Genomic DNA, 20,797 nt, shown 5'->3' on the forward strand with positions numbered 1-20,797 from the left:
CTTCGACTGCAGCTCCATCTGCATTTCAGGGAAAATCCACATCCAGGTGACCTTTGATTTTAACCTGAATTAGTTACCACACGTCTGCTGACAGTGCAGCTTCATGCTATTGTTAAAAATATTCAAACACAGAAAGGTCTTTGTGTCACAGCGTGTAGTTGCGATAGAGAAGAAGTCATCCATCCCTCAAGCAAAGTCAAACAGGATAGCCTTTGACCAGGTGAGAGACGTCAGTACCTGATGCACGTGCAGAAAACGCTGCGAAGTACCTGAAGAACACCTGAAATTTTACTGGATAAAAAAGAGAAGCTGAAATATTGTATTGTTTTTTTTTAGAGGCTGTGCTGTTAGCAATATTAGCCAGCCAACAGCAAGAGAAAGCACCACTAGCTCCCTGTGCATTTCCTGCAGTCTCTGTCTTGCATTGTTTGGATTTTTCAAGCAGTTCTCAGAGGTTTATGACACTTAAAACTGACTTTCAAATGCCACACGTACAGTACTCATTTTTTATTATTTTACAAAGTCGCCCTGCCAAAATCTCTGGCATCACCTATGATTCATTTATTTTATTTCCATGGGTCTATTTGCCCAAAGTGAAACTCGAGAGCTCATAGTGACACTGCGTAGTTAATAACTTCTAGCTCCCACTTGCCTCTGCCGACCCCCCTGTGTATCAACTTTTTAATGTCAGGCTGTATTGAGATACTGGGTCAGAAAATGCGTTTATGATTACCTTGAATTGGCATTTCCCACTCAAGGAAGTGGAAAGAGCGAGCAGCAGGATCTTCCCATATGTTGAGAAAACCTCCACATCTGAGCATAAGTCCAATCTGGGTTTGCATGAAGCTAATGGGACATGAAATTGGCTCCACTGTGTAGGAACTTTAGCATCCACCAATCAACATAGGGAAACCCCCTCTGGCCATTTGCAACATTTGGGCTTATTAGGTACAGTATCATGCAGAGATACTATTTTGCATTCATGATCTCCCTCACTGAAAAGCTCTCTTGGAGCTGGTAAACGTCCAGTATGGATATCTGATGCTGCATTTTAAAATTGACATGTAACTGGTTATATAATAAAAACAAATGCAGTATTGTGAAACAGCCTTGAGGCCATCAGTGCACACAAAAATAGGCCTTGAAATAAAGAAATAACAGGGATATAATTACAGAATCAAATGAACACACCTCTTATCACATCGGGCATGGGCATTACTGAGTGATTCATATCTCATTGTCGATTAAATGAGGAAAGTTTAAACCCAACTCCTCTAATTCCTGACTCGAAGACATTTTATCTCATATATGTAGCTGTAGATTGAAAATGCAAATTATTTTGTGTTTTATGGCAGAGATAGGGGAGCAGAACTTTGACTCAAAGGCACTGATAGATGGATGGTTTATATTTCTCAGGCAAGGCAGCGTACGAGTCTTGAATGATTAACAGGAGCTGGAAATACAGCAAAATAAGAAGCAGCATAACCCTGTGAACTCAGGAAATGAGTAGCCCTCAGCTAAAGTGTGTTTATCCTGGCCTGCTGGTAGATACAGATCATCTTAAAGGCCCACAGAGCAGGATCAGGATCTTCCTATATCTCCTGATAGAATCACAAACATAGACACTGAGTGAACAAAATACTTGGGACATGTGTGCACTGATGAGGTGAAACCATGTGAAAGCTTCTGCTCCTTATTGAGTTCCCTTCTTAAATCTATACCAATACCAAAAGACGCGCTGTATAAGAAGGGATTTTGCAGCTTTGATGTCTAAAAAAGGCTACACGTGAAATTTTGCACTTTGCTGTTTATTGTTCTTAGTGTGTTTAGGCATAGGTGCAAGTTTCTGCTGAAGGGCAAATTGCCTTGAGACGTCCCTCGCAGAAATGTCAGCACAGGGCTTTATTTCCAAGATGAAACGACGAGAGATAGTCAACTGTTCATTTCACGCAGGTCTGTGCAGACTTCATATTTTTAAAATGAATGTGTCTCTGCTGGTTTGTCAATAAGTGGTTTTTGGTTAGACCTTTTGTATTTTAGTGGTTGCAGCAAATAAAACTGACCCTGCTGAATTCTTTAAATATGTGTCCTGCAGACATTCAAATGCATCAATAAATCACAACTCCGCAAAACAGGGAACCACTGTAATAGATTTAGATATGTTTTTTTAATAGCTATTGCTGCCTTACAGGCCATTTTCAAATGTCCTGATGCAGTATGACTGAAAGTGAGATGTGCAGTACATATTAGAAATTGCCACTGTTTATATCATACAAGTAACTTATAGTATCTTATTCGTACTTTTGCCCAGGCAGTGTATTTTATTATTACTTGAAACACAGGCTGATTAGATTTTCATCCAATGGCCACATTAACATAAAGATAAAGCTGTGATGTCCTTCAGCTGAATTTCTCCAAACTCACGGAAGATGAAATGAACAAAAGGTAGCCATGATCACATGGCTCCTGCTTAATAACACATGCATGTGTGTTTTATTTCTTTTTTTCCCCTCCCTTTGAAATGAATCAAATTTAAAAGTAAATGGCAGCTCTGAGGTGATGTTATTCAGGTCGACACAAGCAGAGAAATGAGAGCACGGCCCTGAAAAACCAGCCAGAGGAGCTGAGAGAAGAGTGTGCAGCCCGGACAGGCAGGACAAAGGAAAGCCACTGATGATGCTATGAGTGTGATGCATTGTAATATTTTGATTAAAATGTTGAATTTCTCTGCTAATAATCACACTGAGCCTAGGAGCTGATATTTTAGATCGATAGAAGAGCTGTTGAATCCAAGTTCACTTCACTTCTAATGAGGTACTTGTACCCTGCATCTTAGAAATGATCTACAGAGTGTGTTTGCCAGATTAGCCTTGAAAGAAATGTAATTGTTGCCAGGATTATGTTTAATAGCAACATGGCCGTATTAACCTGTTAGAACGCCTCTTGCCAAAAGTTTGCTAATGGACCCCTATTACCCCCCCTCCACCCTCACCATCTGTGCATTTTGTACATACCCTGAGGCCTCCAAGTTCCCATCTGCTGGTTTGATATTGCACTAACATAAAGTTGAAAATGGTCAAAACTGAAGCAGCAGTTGCCGAGATACTCTGACTTTAATCCTTCAGTCAAGCTCCAAGCACGCTGCATCCTACATTTCCCATAATGCAACTTGATAGCATCTTTACATTAGACCCTTGCTGCTTGGAAAATACCCATGTCTTTCAAACACCATGCCCCTGAGTTAAAAACGCAAGTTCAAGCTGAGATAACCCTGATGACATCACTATGACATCATTAGGGTTATTTTTGTAAGAAATTATATATTTTGCATGGCAGTTAGTTTGTGATGTTACTTTGATAAAATAAAACTTGATTTTGAATAATTAATTAAGGTACAATTAAGTTGACTACATACAACCATAAAAACATCCATATTCTTATTGTGGAGAAAATCATAAGTATGTAAACATAATTTCTCTGCAAAGGTCACTGCTGAGCTTTGATATGACTGGACTAAAACCCAAATCGCAAATAGGTTTTCTTGTGTCTCAATACTCTTTTACTGTTTGTGTAAATGTCACGTTGTAGTTACTCGCACAAAGTGAAGTGTAGTGAGCGGCAGATGGAGAAAATCCAGCAATAATCCTGCTAAATCATGCTTTGTTGTGACCGTTCATGCATTACCTTGCCTCCCTCCTCAGCCAACACAGACAGACAAACTGATCACTCTTTCAGGTTAAGTCTCCAACCATCCAGGCCAAAGCGAGCCAAGAGTATGTATAATATGCCTTTCTATAACCTTTTGTACGGCACTGTACAGGTTGTTATATTTAATATCCCTTCTGCCTTTTCACTTCAATTAAATCCAGCTTTATTAATCCCAATGGGGGCAACTCTTTCACCCACCAAAAGGTCTAAAAGGTGATTACTGGTGGGCTCTAAAGCAGGAAAATACTACTGTTGTGAAAGAAAAAAACCCATTAAGCCCACACTCTCCTGTGGCAATAATTCAATTCTAATTTAGCTAGCATTTATGTATGTGCCTGCTTCATACAAAAACATCCTCTCAATGGTCACTCAAGTCTGTGCCTGTTCAACTGTTTGTGTTCTTTAAATTCCTGTAATTACAAAGCTGCCGAGTGTACCCGCTGCAAATCTCACCCCCGTTTCTGTGCATTTTGTTCTCTTTTTGTGTTTATGACCGCAGGAAGCTACCGCTGAAGGAAGAAAATGGAAAAGAGTCTCTCAAGCCGGATACGATTGAAATCAAAGTGCACAGTGACAACAGCATCCACACAAAGCCCGACGACAGCAAAGCGTAAAAAAAAAAAAAAAAAAAAAAGAAAAAAAAAATGGTCGGTCCCCTCGCCACCAAATGAACATTCGGATCACGAGACCAAAACCCAGAGAAACTACAACACTGGAAAATAGTGGAGTAAAATACCATATCTGTTTATAACAATGCCCAGTGAAAGGCATATGTAAATACAAATAATAGAGAGAAAATAGAAAGGAAGAAAGGGTCAACCTTTTAGACACCTTGAGTGATAAATGTATCATGTTCTTATAACATGGCATCAGTGGAAGGCTCATGTTGATCAATGATTGTAGATTATTTTTGTCTTTTATTTGTCTCAGTTTATGTTGTTTGTTTATTGGTTTTATTGTTTTTTTACAATCCACATAAGACTTTCATGCAGTTAAATGGTGATAAATCACATCTCCAGCCCCCCCCATCCCACCCTCACACACACACACTCACACACACACTCACACACACACACAATTCTATGATTTCTCACACAAAAGACACAATGACAAACGCAGGCGTTAACTAATATGCTAGTGTGGCTCTAAGCTCACTCTGCTAATGCTCTTGCTTTTTTTTTTGTAATCTGCGGCTGAATGCATGGGCCGACCCCTCGCTGCAGGAACATCACAGTGATTTAAAGCCAATCACATGTTTCCATGCCTGAGAGTTACACTACAGCAACCTTCTTATGCCTTTAATAGCCGAGCTAGGTGTCTGGCTTAATGAGAGGCAAATGCTGTAGCGTTGTGTTCAAAGCAAGCTGGCTTCAATAACAAAAGGTGAACCACTCTTAATGAGATTTGAGGCTGTGGGAAAAAGTGACCACAGGTTCTTGTGAGAGGCATTTGTTCCCGGTAACATTGAAAACAGGACCTAATCATTAATTATTAAGACAATTTGGACTTGATATTTGATGATTAATGTTGTCTGAAGGGCTGGTGTGGATTATAGTTTATGTTGCAGGAAAACAAAATTCAAAAAAATTCCAAAATTTTGACTAAAAGAGAGAATGTGTTGCAGTCTGTGGGGTGTACAGTACAATACCACACATGTGCATTGATGTCACTGTTGCCGCAGTCTTTTCTATTGTCACTGAATATTGTTGACACTCTTCACCTGTCTCATGTGCATAAATATGTTTTTACTCACCTGTGTTCAAACTGCATTGTTGCCAGAGGGTTACCTGTAATGGCAGCCAATTTGTGCTTTGGTATTCAACTTGAAAAAAAAACAAAAACAGATGGTTTTCTGCTGAAAGGCGTCCCACAAATGGCCCGAATGGCGTCATGTAATCGTTGCTATTTGTAAAAGCTGGAAAAAGGAATGGGAAGAAGCAAGTATGCTGACAAGAAATAGATAACATGTGTGTCATGTATGTTTTTGATGATAAACATCAATTCCTTCAGTCATTCCTGTGTCCAATCTGCCTCAGATGCATTTCTTTAAACCTTTTTTTTTTCCTCAGTCTGATCGCTATTGTCTCTGATGTTGTCATGTGTTGTACATAGGTGAAAAAAAAAGAATATTTTACAAAGCTTTTATGTAAATATACCCTCAAGGATGTGTCTTTTTTCAAAATGCAACAGGCTTTTTTTGTGAACGCTCCTCAGATGAAAAGCTGTTTCTTTTTTCTTTTTTTCTTTTTCTTTTTTTTCCTCTCATGTTGTGTTTTGGTCCAAAGTTCAGTGATGATGTAATATTGCTTTTTCTAGTCATTTGCTTTCCCTTAAGAAAATCCATGTCCTAAGGCTATTTCACGGCATTTCAATGGAGGCAGTAATTACGGCATTAGTGTGCCTTCTCTTTTTTTTTTTTTCTTTTCCTCCCCCCCTTGTGGCCCAATGCCGCTGCAGCAGTGTAGACTATCAAATGAATTTTTGATCGTGATGCTGCTGCTTTTTTGCTACAGAATGTGACAAAAGATTGAATTTTATCACAATGCTGTGAATTCTGGGAAATGTATTCGTAGGACAGTGTGTTCAAGTCGACGACACTGGACAAAAACACACGTGTATAACTACCTAGTACAGCTAGATGTCAGGTTGATGCTGTACGTCTTGATGGGCTGCAGAAATCTGGTTTTAATGCCATGTAATGCATCGTCACATGAGTGTGTGTGTGTGTGTGTGTGTGTGTGTGCATACATGCGTGAGTGGGTGAATACACTTGTCTACATGAATCAGGTTGCATGTATGTCTATTGAATGTATTTGCACGTACTGTAAGTGAATCTGTGTGTGTGTGTGTGTGTGTGTGTGTGTGTGTGTGTGCCCATTTTGATTTTTCACAATAAGAGTCTCCCAATTACAAAATATATACTAAATCAAGGAGTTACAAAACTCAAAATCTTGGCAAATATTTTGTCATAATTTAGTTGTTGATTTTGTTAATTATTTATATTAGATGAAAGTGTGTTACTGAGTACACTTTACAATGCATTACGCGGCTCTTCAAGTCATATAGGCTATGATGTCCACACGCCAGGTATGAACATCCGAGTGCTGTGAGTGTACGAGTGTTTCTCTGAGTGTGGAGAGAGTTGGAGAGAGCTGGCGAGAGCTCTCGTGGAGTTTCAGAGTGCGCTCTGATAGCTAAAACCTGATTATGTCGGTCTCAACAGTGATTAATTCTCCAGGCTGCAGCACCCCACGCATGTGTCTGCGAGCCCCACTGCCGCCCCAAGTTCCTGCCTCTCAGACTCCATTGGTTTTTATCTCAGACCTCGTAGCGCTGGCTTTGTTTTCTCACAGCAAGCCCATGTACCTGTATATCTCAAATGGATGGTCCTGCCATGGAGTGGTTCCGCTGCCTGTTACGATGACTGTAAATATGGGAGCACAGTGCCTGGAGGCTATACGATTTGTACATGTTCTTTTGTATTTGAATATGAGTCTAAATCCTCCCCTCTCCTTCCCTCTCCTCTCCCCTCTCCTCCTTCCTCTCTGTCTCCTCCACCATGCCTTTTTCTGTAAAGGGGGTAAAACAGGTGTGTTTGAGCTCAGTGTACAGTATGTGTCCTCTTTGTCCCCATGCTCCCTGTGTCCCTTGGATTGTCCCCGCTGAGTTTGCTTTGTGCAGGAGGTGGGAACTATTGATGTCTCTCTGTACGTACCTGTGGAACACTTGTGACTCCTGTCATTTGCCGCTGTAAATAAACATGTCCTGGTAGAAGAGAGTGAGACGTTGTCATTCATGTGGTTTCATTCTTGTCTTTTCACTGGCTCAAAGGTAATAATTTTGTGGAATATTACTAATAACCATCTTAATTATTCATACAGGACAAGTGTTTACCTGCTTACATACACACTCAGAAAGGTATGAACTCATCCCATCATGCAAAACACTGGTTTTTCCCTTTTAAGTTCAAAATGATGCACATCATTCTTGAATTGTAGGGATTTTCAGTTTGAAATCATCCAAAAACTGATTCATCTTCACATTTTTCAAGCAGCAAACATCTATTTGTAATGTCTGGAATGTGTGCTAATAAGTCCAGAGCCCACCATCATAATGAATTTGAGAGTTCAAAAAAAGTTGAGTGAAAGCCGTGGGAGCGTTGTACAAAATGTCAAATGAAAGCTTAGTTTGAATTTCTCTCATTTTTAACTTCCTTGTCTTCACTATGAGGCAGTGTAACGCTGACCACCACAGGGGGAAAAAGAAGATACAGCCACAAGATACTGATACTGGGTGAACATTTCATTATAATCCTCTGCATTGTAATGGGCTGTGCTTCAGTCCGGTGCAGCCGTGTGATAAAAGCAGACTACTCCACAAAGACACAACTTTAATAGCTTTTAATTTTTCGGCCGTTGAAGTCAGCAGAGCTCATTTTTCTTGAGGACAGAGTGCTATTTTCATCAAGGTCATTCCTAAACCTAGATTACTCCCATCTTAAATGGTAACTGTGTTGCATCTAAATCTTGCCCCCCCATTCCTTCCTTGAAACAGTAGAAGAGCTTTAATGATAAAAACCACAGAGACGGAGAAGCTCCGCTCAAAGGAGGAATTAAAACAATTCTGAACAGCATGAGGGGAGCCACGGTGTTCCTTAACAAAGCTGCCCCCTCTTCAGCACTCATTTGAAGTCAGCAGATAACGTTTCTCAGATGTCTCCCTCCCACGTGAGGGAGGGAGGGAAGCAGCGGGCTGCCTGTTGGATCCTGGCTGCAAGGGCCTCTGTTAACAAGGGGAACAAACTTCAACTTCATCTCCCACAGGGGCTCAAAGGAAGTCTGCACATCAAACACTGAGTCTCATTTGGAGAGGAGCGATATTGGCCGCTCTGGGGGGTATTGGGAGGTGGGTGGGTGGGTGCGGGTGTTGGGTGGGGAAGGGAAGGGAGTGGAGATGAGTTGAACAATCACACAAAAGAGAAGAAAAGACACCGAAGTCATCCTCTTCTTCAGTTTGTCGTGGGATAGCTGCCACAGCCCGCTACAGGTGATTACTCTTTTTTTTTTCCTACACAGGAAGTTAGACAAACAGCAAAAGTGCTGGACCACACACACAGACGCACACATCTATTAAACAACACTGCTAAGTCACACACCACATGAAAAGATAGCACAATAAGCCCTCAGGTAATATTCTTCCCTTAATCTTTCAGTTTGCAGAGACTCCCATGATACTGTGCGCTGACAGCACCTTAATCCCAACTATGAGAGAAGTTTGGGAAGAAATCTCCCTGCCATTGTTGGAAGTTTTCTCTCTCAAAGCATGCATGCACTTAAATGCCTCCCCTCGCACGCTTACACCAGGAATTCCACGGTGAGACACACACACACAAGCTAATTTCTGAAACTTTGCCAACGTGCGAGGAAGGGGAGCTTCGGCAAACTCTTAAACCACATGGGTAAATCCAGCAGAGAGCTGTTTGGCAGGTACAGCCCTCCAGTTTCTTAATCTGCTTGATTTCAGACTCTCCCAGCAGAGGTCTGCCTCTCCTCTGGTTTGACAGGAGAGGAGAGGACATGGGAAGCATTAGGCAATAATCTGTCATGGAATAATAAAAAGTATTGTTGCACTTTCCTCTAGTTTGAAAGTTTAACTTCTGTTGTACTGAAACCAAAGAGAAGGAAAGTAATGTCACCCACTAATAGAAATTTAAAATCTTTTCAAGGACTTGGTATAAACTGGTAGAATTGTGACAACTGAGCAAACTCTGAAACTCACTGACGAAAACCAATGAATGGAAAGAGCTGATGTTATTTTGTGAAACTCAATTTCCAAGGTCAAGAATCAGCTTTTATGCATATGCTAGAATCTCGGTTTTTGCTTAGTTTGGAAGCAGCTAGGGCGATAAGCAGCCCTTGCTTTGGTGTTTTGATCTTAGTGCAGATGCTTGCTCATGATACTGGAATAATAAAAAGCATGGTGGATTCTTTCACTCCCTCCATCTTTATGTATTTATTCCAAAGAGCCCACTTGCCTCCTTAACACTGGACACTTTCTATCCCAAGCAGAAAATAAACTTCCCCTAAATAACGGTTTAAAAGAGCAAGTATAAAAGCTTCCAATAGCAACTGATGGAAGGGAGCTGTACAATCACATTCAGCTATAAATGTTGCAGCTAGGGTATTATGTGAAGGTGGATATTGCTTTGACAAGTCATATATTGAAATCCTGTCTATGGCCATGTGTTTACACTCCATGCAAAGCAGTACGATGAAGGATGGATGCAAATATCTAAAGTAGATGCTTCCTCACAGATTGCAAGGAGAGGTGGGAAGGTGAACACACTTGGAAACGCGCCACATCTTGGTGCACAGAAGATGTGTTTGTCTTTTCAGCAGATTGCTGCAGCTGGGATTGAAGGAAAATTTCCCCTCATTATATCTTTCATAAACATTTCTATCAGTAAATTCAGCAAAGATGCATCACTTAGTGGTTCAATGAAAGCCATTACATGCCCACGTCCTCATTCATTTGGAGCTACAGTTGAACGTGCCATAACATGACTTCTCCTGCATTCAAATCTGTCAAACTCAATATAACCCCATTAACTGGTGCAAAGAAGAGCTACTGGGCAGAGAGTTCTTCACGGCTGCAAGAACCTGCTGACTTGTGTTTTATAAATTCAGGATGAGGTCATGTCACCCGCTGAAGCTTCTTAAATTAACTTTTGGAGCAGCTCGCACAGGAAACAGGGAGCAGGGGTGGACACACATTTCTGAGGAATAAAAAGAAGCCACACAACCTCTATTTTTCTTATTAAAAGCTACTAAACATCAAGTGATAAAACAGTCCTCACGCTGTTTCTTTCTTTGTCCCAACAAGCGAGCGCTGAAGGGAACTGAGGCACAATCCAGATGACAAATGAGAGCTTTATGGCTGCTTGCACCGCGGGCTCAGTGTTCAAGGACACACCAGGAGGATTTTCCAAGGCAAAAGGCCTAAATTGCTTCAGGTTGTAACTCTTTCAAAGTGATGCCGTGGATTAGAAGAGAGACACGAGGTGCGTTGAGCTCATGTGAGAAAGGCCTTTTGATATTCAGCGCAGACACAGATAAATACATTAAGACGGAAATCTTGAAGAAGTCACGTATGCTGGTCACTTTATCTCTCTGTGCTGTGATTCGGGACTCTTTCATTATAAAGCTCTGAGCTACAGGAGACATAATTGAGTCTGTGCATGTGCAGCTGAGCTGTGAAACACCGTTTCTGCTGGATAAAAGAACACTTCCTTGCACAATAGAGAACTTTCGGTGCACCACTTAGCGTGAATTTCAGTGGAATCAAATCACTGTGAATGGATTTCATGCCCGCAATAAGCCTTCTAACTAATTAACTGTTACATACTGTACCTGTACAATTCAATGCTGTGCTATCATCTTTACAGTTTAAGCAGCCTGTGATAATAATGATCCCACCGATGTTCACTTATAACTCTGACTCAGATATTTAATAACAGCTGCAGAAATCAAGCTCAGAGAGGGGAAATATTAGTGAATGTTTTACCAGCAGTTTTATAAATACAAGTAATTTATAGGACTCTTCCTGTTATAACCCAGAGTGTATCATAGAAAATAGGCCTGCCGCTGGGTGAGTTTAAAGTAAAAACACACCCTCGGATAATGTCACACAATTAGACATCATCAATTAGTGATGCTTAGTGCCTTATTTTACAATCACAAGTTGTAATTAGTTTGCTTTTGCAGAAACAGCTGTGCTGGAAATACAGTGATGTGGCTTTTATCTACACTTGGCCGTGGTATTAATGTGAATGATAGAACAACAGCATCACTGAGCCGCTTCATTTTAATACACAAGTTGAGTGTAAGGAATAGACACATGGATGTGTTTTATTCTACATCCATGATGAATGGACACCACCATGGATATATTATAAGACACCACTCAGTGGTGGCCTTCTTGGCTACGTAACGGAAGGGGCGGGGCCAATAACGCATTTTCAAACTTGTGAACACGGCGACCGAGGAGTGGGGACAGGCCGTGGGCGCTGAGGAGGCCTGATCTCCATGTGGCCCCCCACAGAGGACACACACAGAGGACACGCACTGGCCTGTTCACCGCTCAGCGTGAGGTCGAGGCTGCAGGAGACCGTCTCCCTCACCTGCTTCCGACCGTCATTTCCGGTGAGCGCACAGCTGCAGGGTTTGGAAATTGGAAAGCTGCTCTGCACCCTGTGCCCCACAACATCCTGTGAAGGTTTGTTTTTTTTTTAACAGCTTTATTATAGATCACTTTCCTGACCACAAAAACAAAACAAACAGGATTGAAATGCTGAAATAAGATAACATGAAAGGAATACACAAGTAGAGAAAATCAAGCCATTAGAATTATAATGAAATAAAAATAAGGGACTGAGTGAGGGATCAGAATAATAATAGTTTAGAGTTTCCTGGCATCGGTGCTTTTCACATTTTTATACTTTTGTCAAATAGAGAAAAATATTTTTTAGTGCATTCCACAATTTAGATTTAGTGAAATGACAATTATGTTTATACTATTTTGTTATGATGATATTGTGAACTAGAAATCTGGACAGATTTGCAAGAGAAAAATTATTTATGGATTTAGAGCCCAGCCAAGGATTTCCATGAGAGGGATCCTTATCCATAGTGAAGCTCCTTTTCTTATCATTTAGAGAATTTGACCATAGATACTCCCAGGCCCTTTCACTTACACGTGAATTTTGAAGTGCAGGCTTTGATGTGGGACAACACTACGCTGTTGAAGTCCAGGCACCACGCCTGTGTACACAGTGTACTACATGTGAGTGCACAGACTTGAAGTATACACAGCATTAGTCCTCTTAAATTTGAAAGTCACTCAGGTTTGCTCAGCTCTAAATTCCCAAACTCCTCTCGGAGTTGTTGTTTGAAAGTGAATTAACCACAAAGCTTGATTAAAGACAGCTAATGTCAGCTAATCACAGTGATTCATTACTTTTAGGATTAATGAGCTAGCACGCGTCGCTCTCCAGTCCAAATCACATCTATCTCAAATTTATTTTTTTCAGGGACTAAAAACAACTGCTTTGATTTAAGCTTGGTTACAGTTACAGTCTTTTTTTTTTTTTTGGATATTAACACGTGCTCAGATTTGTTTAAAGGAAAGATGTTAATATATTAAAGATTTCTTCCAGGAAAATCCCTACTAGAGCTGAAAGAGATTCAACCTTGACAGCAGAAGACTCTCTCATCACTGCTAACCACAGCATGCTGCAAACCAAGGACCCAAGGTATGACTCACCACACACCTGTATCACCGATTGACTTACATCATGTAACACCTGGCATCATTTGTGGGAGTTGGAGAAGTGTTGATGTCTTCTTGTCAAACATTTCACAGTTAATTAGTCACTTTTAACCTTAATAATCCAGGGAAAACACAAAGCAATTAAAACATATTTGCCATTTGCCGTCTATGTAATTTTATGTATCCTAAGTTCATTCTAAGCTCTCTGCAGTCAGCGTAGGTCATGCTGGTGCCGTGGCGGCTCCAGGGAAGCCAGTGTCGGTCGGTCTGGAGTAAAATATCTCAGCAGTTATTCAATATAATGCCACAGAAGCTTCTGCAGATAATCATATGGTGCCCAAAGGATAAATCCTAATGACCATTAGGACATATGCAGGATCCCTCATGATGTCTTATAATAACTGTAGTGGTCCTGTAATTTAAAACTTTTATTTGTCAGATACTTTGGTGTGTGACTAAATGAATTTAAACTAATTTTCATTCCCATCAGCTTCAGCTGTAGGCCGATATTGGCATATCAGCCGACCGATGAACCGATAAAACATAATGCAGAAAAATGAAATGGCGTCATCACATAGTTGTTGCAGCAGAGCGCTGTCTGACTAATTTGTTTAAAACTCTCTCAGCACTGTCTGTAGGTTTGAGAAGAAGAATACTTGGAATACAACAATTTTATAGAACAATGCAAATCAGTGGAGTGGTCTGAAACTAAAGCTACAAGTAAACGAAAGAGTAGATTGTTCACTGAGAGCAAGAAAGTTCATCTTTTGTGCTGTAACTCCTGAGTTGCTCATTCTGGTTTATAAATGCTAAATGTAACATGGCGTCTTCAGCTTTGCTGTACTCCTGATTGAGTCATCGACTAAATAACTGAAATGAAAAAAAATAAAGAATGAAATATAATCTATATTTTGAGAAAATGTGCTTTACAGCCTGCCTGTGTCTCGTGCCAGTGGGCATCACATTCAGCCATTACCCAGCGAGCAAACCAGTGAACTCAGTGGCCTTTATAAACTGCTGGGGGATTGTAGTTCAGTGTAACAGACCCAACTGTGGGTGATTTAAATCAGAGGCCTTGGGCACACAAGAGAGGCCCTCAGCCCAAGATGTTCAATTTACATTTATGTTTTATACATTTCGCTGATGTTCCTGTCAGAAGTGAGAGGGAGCGAAAAAAGGGTTTAGTGTTTTTAACTTAAGAACACTTTACGCCCAGCCGATGTTGGGGGATTTGGCATGTGAGCTTCCAATTATGATGCTATCTCTCTCAGCGCTAAGCCATCCTGCTAAGCACACACTTTGGCCACATATCAGTAGAGCATGTGTTACAGTGTCCCTTAAAGCCTATATAGATTATTACCATTTGCAGAAATCATCACGCATAACTGAGCAGAGCCTAAGGATAAAATTCTCACCCAATAATTGAGTGCATGGCAGGGTAAATGTCAAACTATTTGCAAGCCATTCGTGAGCTGTGGTATTCTTCTCTATTAGCCTAATGTGCCAGAGTTACTCCTTTCGGCTTTGTGCAAATTCATATTGGATTTTTATTAAAACTCAAACCAACAGTAATAGATGTGCCTTTGGGGTAGCTTTAAAAATCAATTTGCTAAACAGCACAAAATCACCCCCATAATTGTCTCCTTGGACTGCATTAGCTGTCGAAGGTGATTCTCATTCGAATGTGAGTAAACTTTGCCTCGCAGACCAAGACATTTGCTCAGTCTTGCTTTTGAGAGCCATGTTGTTCCCCCATTATTGTGCCCACCCAAACAGACACACAGGATCCTGTGCACGCCGCTGATAGGAAACGCAGAACGTAGGTCCTACCTGTCAAATGGCCCTCCGGCGAGTCCTGCTGCTAATGAAGTGAAACATTCTGGCATCTGAATATGAAATAGAGCTGTATATTTGGACACATGAATATGAATACAATCAGCTAGACTTGGCTCATTAATGAGGCAGGGAGAGCAACCAGCAGACAGGATTAATTAATTACAGGGTGACATTTATGGATAATAACCTTCTGGTGGATATCACAGCTAATGAATATGCATAAGACTATCAAAGGGGAAGCATCCAGCCAAGATGAAATATCTATATTCAGATCCATGATAGGGTTACTGCTGTGTCATCTGAATCAGCAGCACATCATGATTTCAGAGCACGTGAGGTTTTTGAATGATTTTTCACAACTCGTCGTGTGATGGGAGATCGCAGTCACATTCAGTTAGGACTGCTGGAAAACTCCAGCACTAAGTTTTCCTTAGCACAGCTACCAACCTGAGGCTTCGCTGGCTGTGAATATTCTGGAGCTGCAGCTGAGGGAAGAGCACATTGTAGACCAGATGTTGACTGAAGCAGTGTGGATGTCAGTTTCTGTGTTTTTGGGTATGTTGTTCCTCCAACTGAAGTTAACACGCTGACGCAGGGCTAGCTGCCCTGAGCTCAGCATGAGAGGGTAAAGACGTAGCACTGATCAGAGGACGTATTCCAGCCTCTTTTCTTGTAAACGCAACAATGGCTGAAGCTCTTGTATCACCAGTATCACCGCCACCACCACCCGCTCCTGGCAACCACACTCAGCGGCAGAAAAAACTCGCATATAGCACCTTTAAGACATTTCCCTTTTAGATAAGAGTTCTTGCTACCATCAGTCTCTTCCTGCTGCTAGGCAACAATAGGATGCTTTAATGCTGGATGAAGTGAGAGGCTCAAAGTGGGGGAGAAACTATGCTCAACTTTGAGTAACTTTTGAGCCAAGGTTTAATCAGTTTAACACTAAATGTTGCATTCATTACCTGAACTAAGGAAGACCACTTACACTAATGCATTTCTGCCAGGGTACAGCACATAATTAACCATCACAGAGAGGTAACACCTTGTCAGAGCAGCAGATGGTAGATAAGAGCATGAAAATATTCGTTAGGAGCAAGAGGCTACTGTTGTTTTCATTACTTGCAAGACATTTTTTTCAAGCTTTGGTCTTAATTGAATGTCCTGGCTGAACATTAACGCGATACCCCAGTAGGTCAAACTAATTAAATAGTGATAATCAATTGGATTATACACTATGACTGTGCTAAAGAACATACACCGCATCCATATAAGATCCCTCTAATAATAATCATTCTGAAGGTCAAAGTTATTCATGCACCTGCCTCATCTTTGGTGGATCTTTTACCATAATGTCCCAACTCTTAAAAGTTGACTGGATGTTAAATATAAAACTGCAGAGAAGGACCAGAACGGTTTCAGTGTCCACACCAATGACCTTCGGCAAATGATGATTGATACTGTGCCCCTTATCTCATTGTCTGCTTCCTCTGCTGTATCAATCACTTACAAGAAATAATGTGAAAAGATGAACATTGTTCTCTGAGTCGGATAGAGGTTAAACAGCAGAATATGCATCAAACTGTCCAAAAGCCCAAACATATTTCTTACTAGTTATTTGTTAAGGTGTGGTTAGTGGTCAGCTGCAGGAAAATTAATATCCATGTGACTTAAGCGATTTAACGTCACAGTGGTTCAGCTGACAATGTGAATTAATTTCACAGTAAAAGTCCTGGGTAGGAATTATTCATAATGTAGGTTTGCAAATAAGCTGTCACTACCAGCAAATCCACTAAAGCCTCATAAAAAATGACAGTTGAAATACTTTCCTTTGTGTCCTCAAAGTTTGTAGAACCCAGCTCAGAACGCACAGGGCAGTAGACAATATGATACCTATCTATAAATATATTTGTAAAAAAGAAAAGGGCCATCTTGCCTTTAGATCAGCTTCAGTCCTCCACAGCTGTGCAGTGGGAGATTGGATCATCTCTTCAAAGAGGAAAGCTTCCAGTTCTTTGCGAGATGAAGGAATTGGAAATCTGCTCTACACCCTGTGCTCCACAACATCCTGTGAAGGTTCGGTGATATTTTGATGTCAGGATCAGGAAGGCAGTGGACGGCTTCTCGCTTTATCCTGCTGTTCGCGAAACCTCATTTCCTCCACTTTCTACTGCTGTCGAAAGCAGGATGAGAAATGACTCATGTAGCAGGTTGTGTGTGTCTTAACGCGATGGGCTTAGATGCAGGATGCTTAATGGCACTCCCGTCCAGTTTTGTAAAGATCATAGCATATAACATTTCCTCTGTCTGTACAGTAATGTTACATAGATTTTAGTCTGTGCAGTGAAAGCTACAAGTATGGACCATGACAGTCGGAGGAGATAGAATGGAAAGCAGAAACGGCTCATTGGTAAATGCTGCTTATGTATAATGGTGGATGCAGCATTGTACTATACTTTTTAGTACTGTATGCACCAACAGTACTTTGATTCAAAGCACTGAAGTGCTGGTTCAGTTTGTGAGGCAGAGGATTGTGTGCATTGAGTTTTGGTCATGGTTCCTATTAGTTGTGGTATAATAACATTTGTGAAATCTCTAGAATCAAGTCCAACAGGGCAGCAACCCAAGCAGTCCAGTGATTACACACTGTGGGTTATAAACAAATGCCCAGATTTACTATATAGAATCTATTTGGAAGATAAAATTGGCAGAAATCTGAATTATTACTTCAACTGACTGGAATAATTATTAATGTTTGTTATAAAGCTGCAGCTTTGTAACTGATGTGGTTGCTTCAAAGAGAAATTACGTTTTCTTTGGTGCTGCACTTTGTTGTTGCCGGTAAACGCTCACATTTTGAAACACACGCTGGGTTTGGATCATCAGGAAACAACAAAATAACTCATGTCAATTTTGCAGATGATACTTGACCTGTTGCTGCTATTGATTCAGTCGCATTATCCCATCAGCATAGCAATTTGCCCTCAAATATTATCTAATTATCTAATTATACCCCACACATCTGAATACCAGGCTGGCCCGAGTGACATTTATTATGTGTCATTAACATATTTGTTCATTTTGGGGTCTGACAGTCAGAGCACTGAGTCATTTCATTTTGCAGTACTTATTGGTTTCGCTGTACATCCCCGGGGTCCCCGCCTACAGCCAGCCCGCCCGCTTGGCAGGAAGGATGAAGCCTGTCACCTTTTAGTGTGCGGGGAAGGTGAAATGACATTTGAGCGCTGTGCCAAATGTGAGTGCACTCTCCACTCATGCGCCGCTGTCAGGAGTGATCACTGTTATTTCAGCTGCCTGTCCAAAGAGGGGTTCCGACGGCTCGCCCCCTTCGCTGCGTTAAGGGAGTCGAGATGGGAGCCCTGCATTTGGCCTTGCTTTGCAAATCTGATTAGAGGAGCTGTAATAGCAGGTTGTGTGTGAGAGAAAGCACTAAAGTGTATGAGGAGAGGATGGAGCAAATGCACAACCCCCTCCCTCTCCCTTGTTCTCCCTTTCTTTCCTGCTCTCTCTTCAAAACAACATGAAAGTGTATTATAGAGTATCACGCTGTCACCTTGGGATGTGATGGGAAATAGACTGGACTACTCAATAGACCGCTAAATTAACTTACTTTAATTTTAGAGACCATGCAACCCACAAAGGCAGAAAGACACACATACACACACACACATCCATTACTTAATATGTTATATGGACCCTGCTCCAGAATGAGATGTCCACCCTCTGAAAAGGTGAATGATGCTATTTGGGAATGATCGCTGATGCACTGCATAAATAGAAACGCCTGTGTGTCCCTACACACACATGAATCATCCAGGTGCAGCTAACTCAGTAGAGATGGAGCCGGTCTCCACCTTTCAGAGTTATTTATCTTTACCACCTCCTCATTTAAATCCTGATCCTCTATCTGTCTACATGCTGGATTTATGGTCCACAAATATGATGTCAAATCAACACATAAATAAAGGAAATGGAACATTTTATCAGCAAGAATTATGTATTGTTTTTGGTTTCAAATTGCTAAATAATTGCAAAAGTAACACTAAAATGCTGCAAATTGCATTTGAATTGGAAGAAACTATTATAAATATAATTATTTCTTTACTATAATCTGACGTTTTTCATTTGGCCACAGTCCCACAGAAGCAAGCTGGGACTGACTGTGCTAATTTTATCAAACAAATGACCTTTTCATAGCAAATTCCGCGTGGTTTCAGTTTGTGCTTTAAGTTTTAATTAAAGTGCTCCTCTCAGGTCAATTATTGTAATTGTTTTGAACAACACAATGTCCCCATAAAACTTCTGGATCCGACTGACTCACAGAAGGCAAGAGACACAACAGCATTAGAGCTGACAGTTTGTTCCAGAGCTGCTGTAATATGTGCGAAACATCTGTTTTCCACTTTATTTCAGAGACTGTTGAGTTAATGACGACGATGGTATTTCTAAGACATTTTAGTGCCTTTTTTTGACAGAATACAGCAGAAATAATGGCAGATGAGTCACTGACTGCGGCAGTAGCTCCTTTTATAATGCAGATGATTAAATCCACTATCCTTTTTTTTATAGTTAAGGCTCTGTATTCACCATACTGAATGTATAGTCAACCTTTAAATCGCAGGCTTTATTCACTCTGCAGATGCTCATATCATTTTTTTCTTAACAGCTGTCTGATATTTATCAAGGGCTGACAGTGATGTCAAAAAAGCGAGTGACAAAGGGAGTCACTTCATTCAGAATGGTTTTGAACACGTTTCCTTGAAAGCGTTGTGTAGCTTTGATTCTGAAAAGGGCGCATCTCACACAGCTGTTGGGCGTCTCGTGGCCCTCCGTGGTAACCCCTCCTCATTAGAGTGAGCAAGGTGGGCTTAAAATGGACGGGAGAGCAGAGGTACCCTCTGGATAGAAAGAGGAGACTAACTAATAAGACACAAAAGGCCTCTCTCAGCTCCTGCATAATGTGGCTGTCATGTGGAGTTGTGTTTTTGTAATGTTACACATAGACCCTCTGTGTTTTCCGGTCTGTTCCCCTGTTGTCGTGCTTTGTCAGAAGCGTAATGTAAGTCCACTCCTGCTTTGAAATGTGAAATTAATGTTAATGCAAACTCGACGCCTGCAGCTGCTTCACAGTTAAAGCCTGAAAGCAGCTTTTAACTGCTCTGGGTTTGTGTGCAGCCTCACAGAAAACAGCATAGAGACACAAGACCGGGCCCCTTTGGATGGGGTTGGAGGAATAGTTATTGGGAAACACGCTTTATAGACAGTTAGCTTAGCTTAGCATAAAGACTGGAAACAGCTGCAGATATTCACATTTCCATTTTATCTTTTTCCCTCTCAGCCTCCACGTTCAGACTGATGGTTCATGATTCCTGTTCATTTCAAAATGAAAGTTTTATTCGTGTTATTTCAACATTTAGTGATTTACATGTTAAAATGTCTCCGTCTAATTGTCATTTTGGGCAAAATCATCCACTACAATCTTTGCCTCTCACTTTCATATCACTCCCAGTCTCTGTTTGTCACTCTCCTCCTCACTAACTCTCCACTTCCCTTCCTTTCACATCCTCTGCCCTCCCCTCTTTCCTCTCAGTAGGGGGGTCATGGCTGGGGCTTGATCTACACTTTCATCACAAGTACATTTTCCGAGCTTCAGTTCATCGTCCTATAAATATTCCAAACCAGTTTAGCTGACATGCTGAATCATGTTCTCCACTCATCATATCTTTTTTTTTTTTTGACTAAGTATCGCTCTTTTTTAGTGTTAACAAGTGTGCTGTCTGTAAAGGATTAGACCTCAGTATGCTTCAGTGTAATGACCTTCCTCTTGTGGTCTCTGGGCCAAATGAAAGGATAAATGCTTGGAGATCACATTGTGTGAAGCAGCTTTTACACTTTCCTAAAAGTG

General features: G+C 41.0%; 2 protein-coding genes across 6 annotated transcripts in view; both read left to right on the plus strand.

The window, feature by feature from the left end:
- The window catches only part of LOC139609422 (neural cell adhesion molecule 2-like), a 370,355-nt gene extending 362,865 nt beyond the window's left edge, over positions 1 to 7,490 (plus strand). For all 4 annotated transcript variants that reach the window (XM_071463960.1, XM_071463959.1, XM_071463963.1 and 1 more), the window contains one exon: positions 4,208 to 7,490. In XM_071463960.1, coding sequence (XP_071320061.1) covers positions 4,208 to 4,322 — 115 coding nt within the window. In that variant the 3' untranslated portion in view covers positions 4,323 to 7,490. The remainder of the gene's footprint in view (positions 1 to 4,207) is intronic.
- Positions 7,491 to 11,706: 4,216 nt separating this feature from the next.
- Positions 11,707 to 20,797, plus strand: part of LOC139609507 (uncharacterized) — a 61,748-nt gene continuing 52,657 nt past the window's right edge. For both annotated transcript variants that reach the window (XM_071464203.1, XM_071464204.1), the window contains exons 1-2: positions 11,707 to 11,982; positions 12,923 to 13,018. The gene's annotated coding sequence lies outside the window, so the exon portion shown is untranslated. The remainder of the gene's footprint in view (positions 11,983 to 12,922; positions 13,019 to 20,797) is intronic.

The sequence above is a fragment of the Trachinotus anak genome, unplaced genomic scaffold, assembly GCF_046630095.1.
Source record: "Trachinotus anak isolate AG129_WGS33_773 ecotype Australia unplaced genomic scaffold, CSIRO_AGI_Tana_v1 ptg000026l, whole genome shotgun sequence".
Taxonomy (NCBI): Eukaryota; Metazoa; Chordata; class Actinopteri; order Carangiformes; family Carangidae; genus Trachinotus; species Trachinotus anak.